Below are 6,487 nucleotides of genomic sequence, written 5' to 3'. Positions count from 1 at the left end.
CCCTCCCTTTCAGACGGTCTTGGGGGGCTGCAGGGGGCTCTATTTGGGCGGGGGGGGGGAAACAGGAAAGAGGCCTCGAAAAGCATCCAGAGGCAGCTTGTGGGGCTGAAGATGGGAGCGAGGGGAGGAAAAGGGAAGGACGGGCTGGAAGGGGGGGAGAGCCCAGGAGCATGGGTGTGGGTATCCTTATTGTGCTCCCAAAAGGGAGAGAGAAGCATGGATATTACTTTCCTTCCATCCCAGAGGGGGGGTCCCTCCGGAGCTGGCAGGAAACGCCCCCCTAAAATGCAGCCCCCCCAGACTGAAGGGATTCCCCTCCCCCAACTTTCTCCGCTTCTCTCTCGGCTTCGCACTATCTCCTCTTGTGGATGAACTCAGGCAGACTCTGCCCGGAGACCGATGACGCTGCAGAAGGGAGAATTCCCATTGGTCCCTCCGCTTTCCTGGCCCCTCCCAATCCCGAAGTCCGAGGAAACCGCCCCTCCCCCCAAGCCAGACCCCCCCGATTCCGCCTCTGGGCTGGGAGCCTCCGCGTCTCTCTCCCCTCCCTTTGGGGGCGCTTGTGGGGAGCATCCATGGGCTCCGTTGGGGTCCCCCTTTTGTTGCTGGTGGGGGCGCTGGCCCGGATCCCCGGAGGCGAAGCGGGGAAGGAGACCCCCGGTAAGGAGGGGGCTCGGCGGGGGGAGGGGAGGGGCCCTCAGTGTTTCTGGGGGCGATGAATGGGGCTGGGACCCCAGAAGTGGGGAAAGGGGTCTAGGGCAAGAGAGGCGGGATCTCCGCGTGGTCTCCACCCCTCCCTCTCAGCATTTTCCCCCGTAGGACGGAGACGGAGGCCCCCCTTCCCTGCTTGCGGGCGAGGTGGGTGGGGGTCGCGGGAAGGCAGCCGAGGTGGGATAAGAGGCAGCCGGGGCCCCTCTCTCGCCCCCCCCCGTGGCTGGGTTGGAGGGGGACCTTGCGGATCCCTAATTAGCGCCTGAGCCCCGAAGTTTCTGGCACCGAAAGAGGAAGGAGACGGAAAGCGAAAGCGAAAGGGGGAAACTGAGGCATTTTCAGAGCCGAATCCACAAAGATCAGCAAATGTATAACAAAAAGACGCTTTTTGGCAACCTCAGTTTTTCTTCTGAATCTCCATTTTTTTAAGGCGGAGGAAGAGTTGAGCTTGGATTCCTTCTGGGGGGAGACTCTGAATTTGGGGAGGAGACCCAGAACCCCCCACCCCATAATCCCCCATTGCTGAATCGGGACCTGGAGGGGAGGGGGGAACTGAGGGAGGATATTCGGGGGGGCGTCTGAATAGCTCCCCTAAATTGGCTCCCCAAAACTATCCCTTTAGGGAAGGGGGCTGGAGCCCCTCCCTTTCAGATAGTTTTGGGGGGACTGCAGGGGGACAGGAAAGAGGGCTGAACCCCCAAATCAGGCAAAGGCAGCCAGTAGGAGGGAAGTTGCGAGGGGGGAGAAAATTTGGGGGATATCTAGGGAATTTGGGGGTTCCCTTCTCCCCAGGATCCCCAGCCCCCCCAGGCCATCTAGGTCACACCTGAGCAGCCCTCCCTTCAACAGGGGGGAGGGAAAGGACCCCCCATCTCCTGCCTCCAACAGGGTCCTTTCAGCAGCCCCAGGAAGGCTCCCCACCCCTTTGTCCCCCCAATTCAGGGGACCCAGAGGGCCCAGATAAATCCCTGGGGCTCCTCGAGGCCCCTCAGAGAACCAGGGACCGACTTTCAAAAGGACCCCAAAGAATATCAGTCTTCCCATCCTCCAACATTCAGTCAGAACTGAAGAAGCTTCTGGGATGAGAAGCGAAACGTCTTCAAGGGAAAAACCAGGAAATTCCTGCTCCCTTTGGGAAAAGCCCCTTTGGGCCAAGCGAGACCCGGAGGGGGAGACTCTCCGGAGAGACCCCCGGCTCCCCTCGGCCCTTCCGAAGTCTCCCCAGACCCAGCCTGGACTCCTGATGGGGGTCTTAAGGGAGCTTAAAGGGGCATCTAGTCCACCCCTGCAGGCAGAAAGAGAAAGGGAGACTGCGGTGGAGAGTCATGGGGGGGGCACAAAATGAAGTCCACACACATCCTGAAGACCCCCCTGAAGTTGCAGCCCCCAAGACTGAAAATCTTCCCCTCCCTCCCCTTCTCCGCTTCTCTTGGGAGGGATATTGGGGGGGTCTGAGTTGCTCCTCCAACCCCCCCTTAAGTGAAGGGGGCTGGAGCCCCTCCCTTTCAGGTGGCCTTGGGGGGCTGCAGGGGGGGTCTATTTGTGAGGGGGACAGAAAGGAGGCCTAGAAAAGCATCCAAAGGCAGCTTGTGGGGCTTAAGATGGGAGGGGGAGAGAAAGTGGGGCTGGAAGGGAGGGGAGAGCCCAGGAGCATGGGTGTGGGTATCCTTACTGTGCTCCCAAAAGGAAGAGGGAGAGAGAAGTTTGGATATTATTTTCCCTCAGCGGGGGGGGGTGTCTCTTCCCTCCCTCTATACTTCCTGCCGGTTGGGGGGGGAAAGAGCCCCCCCCCGGGATCCAGCGTTCCCTGCAGACAGAGGGAGGGCTGGACCGGCTGAACTTCTGCCTGCCTTTTCCCACCCTGGGGAGATGGAAGCTCTTCCCTCCCCTCCCTCATTTCCCCCCCCTCCAGACCCCCCACCAAGGGGGAATTTCGCTGGGACCGACGGTTCCCCCTCCCTCCTCCAGGGGGCGCCTTCCGGCAGTCCCTCCCCCTCCCCACGTGGGCCCCTCCTCCAGTAGCCGCTGGGGACCATGGGCGCCGGAGTCCCTCCTGACCCCCCTCCTCCTCCTCCCCGCAGCCCATTTCCTGTTGCAGGACAAGTACGAGTGCCGCTTCCTCAACGGGACGCAGCAGGTGAGGCTCCTCTACAGGTACATCTACGACCGGGAGGAGATCGTCCGTTTCGACAGCGTCCGCGGGGAGTTCGAGGCCGTCACGGAGTTCGGGAAGGGGGTTGCGGAGGCTGCGAACAGGGATAAGCATCTCCTGCAATTAGCGAAGGCCCACGTGAATCGCTTCTGCCGAAACAACTACGGGGTTCTCCAGAGAGGCCACGCGATTGGCCGGAGAGGTGAGGGGGGGAGGGGGGGTTCCATGGGGGGGAATGCAGGGACTCCCCCCCCCCCGTTTCATTTCATTGATTAGGGATCTCCCAGATAAAGATTTGCCCATTATTTATTCTCTGCTCTCCGATCTAGGAAATTTATTCTTTGGTATTTATCGCTGTTTGTTGATCCTCCTAATTTAACCCCCTCCCTCCCTCAAAGCGGGGGTCTGGAGGGGGTAGGATTATAACATCACCCCTAAATAAAAATGTGTAAAAAATAAATTACCCTTTAAATGTTAGAAATTCTACAAGGATGACAATGAAACATGCAAAAGGAGGGAAGAAATATATTCCTCTCCTTCCCTATCGTCCCACAATCTTCCTTCTCTTCCCCAGGTCCAAAAAACTTCTTTCCGGAATATTATACCAAATATTATATTTTTCTGGGGGGGGGAGTAATCCAGCAAGGTCTCTCTCTTGCCCAGTAGGTAGATAGATTTCAATATAATCTGTATGCTATATAATATTTCAATATATTTTATATGAATAAATCCATAATATTTATTGATTGACTTAATAACATTTTTTATAAAGGATTTTATTGAATTTTATAGGGTTAGGGATAAAATAGGATGGGGTTAGGGATTAGGGTTTAGGGAGGGGTTGCAATCAACATTGGGATTATCCCCCAATAACATTTTCTATCTTTAGCAAACAGGCTGTTGTCCTGGTACATACGTTCAATTAAAAATAGTTAATACAGTAATAGATATCTGTAGAGAATGTAATAAATAATAAATCAAAAACAGTATCAGTTACCCAATACATTTCATTCTTCCTACTAATATATATTCAAAATAACATATCACATTCATTTCTCGCTAGTTCATTTTCCTAACCGTTGGTAAAAATGATCCCATGTTCTATAATAAACTGAATCTTCTTTCTCTTTAATGTCTAACGTCAATCTATCCATTTCTCCACATTCTAAGATTTTCTTAGTTAAAACCTCTTCAGTTGATAAGTTTTCATTTTTCCAGCATTGGGCAAATGCTATTCTCACTGCTGTCAGAACATGCAATATTAAATATTCATTCTCCTTCTCATAATTAGGTCCTAATATTCCTAACAAAACCAATTCTGGCTTAAATTCTGTCTTTAGTCATCTTTTCCAACCATGTCTGTGTTTTAACCCCAAACTGTGTTTTTAAACATTTTCGGTAATCTTACTGGTGTCATATGCCATCTGTAAAACATTTTATGCAAGTTTTCTTTATCTGAGATTGCTTTAGTCGATCTGATATTTCTATCCCATAGTTTCTGCCAGTCTTCCAAGTCTGTAGAATATCCAAAGTTTTTTGTCCATGTTATCATTGTTTCTTTTACTTGTTCTTCTTCCATCTTTAAATTGAGCAGAAATCTATAGAGTTTCCTAATCAAGTTTTCATTTCTTTTTAACAATGTTTGATTGAATTCTGTCTGTTCTTTATGGAATCCTGTTCTCTTTATCTCTTTTGAATGTGCAAATATGGCCCCCATGCTAAATCAATACCTTCTCGTTGTAAATCTTCTCTATCTTTCAATTTCCCTCCGTTATCCAAGATATCTTTCTAAGTCAACGGCTTTGTCATAATGAATTAAATTTGGGTAAGCAAAAGCTTCCATTGTTGAAAGCCATTCAGGTAGCTTCCTATAGATTTTCTTCTTTATTCTTTCCCATCTGAAAGAAGTAGATTCCTTGTAAGGTGGCTTTGAAAATATCTGAGTGTTTTATTCCTCCCGTATCAAGTTTTAAAACCATCTCTCTCACACACAGAGGGACTTTGCATGGCACACACATAAAATATAAAACCACCAAAAGAGTATATATAATTTAATATTTAAAAGGCAGGAATCAGTAAAATCAAGTGATAATTTAATTAATTTCTTGCTGCAATTTGCTTTGTTCTGTTCCCTCCTGTGTCTCCCCCCCCTCCCTCCTCCCCCTCCTCCCCTCCAGCCAAGCCCACCGTCTCCATCTCCTCCACCAAGCTGGACACGGCTTCCCCCCACACCATCCTCCTCTGCACCGCGAGGGGCTTCTACCCCGTGGAGATCCAGGTCCGCTGGCTGAAGAACGGGCGGCCGGAGGAGGAGGGCGTGGCCTTCGGGGAGGAGCTCCAGAACGGAGACTGGACCTACCAGCTCCAGGTGATGCTGGAGACCCAGCCCCAGTGGGGGGACGTCTACACCTGCCAGGTGGGGCACGCCAGCCTGGAGGCCCCCATCACCGTCCAGTGGGGTGAGCCCCTCCCCTCCCCTCCCTCCCCTCCTGCTCTGGGGACCCCCTCCTTCCCTGAGAGGGGGAGAGAGGCCCTCCCTGTGGGGGAAGCCAGGTTGGACCTTCCTGGGGGTGGGAAGCTGGCCCTGATCCTCCTGCTCAGGGGAGGCTCCTTCTCCTTCCCCAGAGCCCCGATCCTCCAACTCGGCCAGGAGCAAACTCTGGACGGGGATTATGGGGGCCCTGATCGGGGTGATCTTCTTTGCCACGGGGCTCTCCCTCTACCTGAAGAGCAAGAAAGGTGAGTCTGGGGGCTGGATGAGAGGTTGTGGGGAGGGGACCATCCAGGGGGGGCTCTCAGCAAGCTTAGCAGAAATCAAGGAGCCCCCCTTGGACATTTGCTTGGGAAATTCTGTTCTTTGAGGGTCTGCTGTATAAGCGAGCATGCTGCAACCTATTATGGGCTATTGATGGGGAGGGGGAGCCCCTGAGTCCTCCAGCCCATGAAGAGTTCTGATTGGCTCTTTTTCTCCTTCCAGCAATTCCCATCCAGCCTCCTGCAGGTGAGTTTCTCCTCAAGTTACAGATGTTTCTTTAACATTCATTAATTGTTCCTTTTTTAAAAAAAATGTGCCTGAACAAAACCTCCTTGCTATGGATAACAGAAATTGTTGAAATTTTGGGCAGCTTTTCCTTACAGAGACCTGAAAATGCATTGGAATCAAAAACAAATACAAACACACCACAAATAGTAAAATATTGACCAGGTTTTTTCCAACGTGGTGGGCGGGGAGGACTCCTCTTTTGATTAAGTGCCGCAATTAAGTCATTTGGGGAAAATTCCATAAGTCCCGGGAAATGAATTGCTGGTCCTTTGCATCCTTTTCCTCCCTGAAGTGGGGGTGGGAGATTTTCCCTCATTCTGCCCCTGCCTATCAACCACCCCCCTCAGTGTGGGTCTGTGGGGGGGGTTGGTAAAAGAGAGGAATAATAAGTTATTTTCACTTTATATTCTCATTTTCTCCTTTTCTCTTTTTCTCTACAGCCCTCATGAATTAATCCTGCCATCTTTCCTGCTTCTTGATGGAAAAGGAATTTTTTTTTCAGTAGCTGATGAATTTCTGGCTTTTTTGCAACCTCTGAAAAATGGAGTCTCAAGATTTTAGATTAGGGAGAGGAGGACAAT

The 6,487-nt window shown here is 51.5% G+C and overlaps 1 protein-coding gene across 1 annotated transcript; it reads left to right on the top strand.

The window, feature by feature from the left end:
* Positions 1–565: 565 nt before the first annotated feature.
* LOC310634702 (DLA class II histocompatibility antigen, DR-1 beta chain-like) lies at positions 566–5,899 on the top strand (the record flags this gene model as incomplete). The annotated part of the gene is made up of 5 exons (XM_083353236.1): positions 566–660; positions 2,793–3,065; positions 5,041–5,322; positions 5,489–5,602; positions 5,841–5,899. The coding sequence occupies exons 1-5, from the start codon at positions 576–578 to the stop codon at positions 5,897–5,899; spliced, it is 813 nt and encodes a 270-aa protein (XP_083209362.1). The 5' UTR covers positions 566–575.
* Between the last annotated feature and the right edge of the window lie 588 nt (positions 5,900–6,487).

Source organism: Vipera ursinii (assembly GCF_947247035.1).
Source record: "Vipera ursinii genome assembly, chromosome: 2".
NCBI classification, from domain to species: Eukaryota; Metazoa; Chordata; class Lepidosauria; order Squamata; family Viperidae; genus Vipera; species Vipera ursinii.
This window is presented reverse-complemented; position numbering and strand designations above follow the sequence as displayed.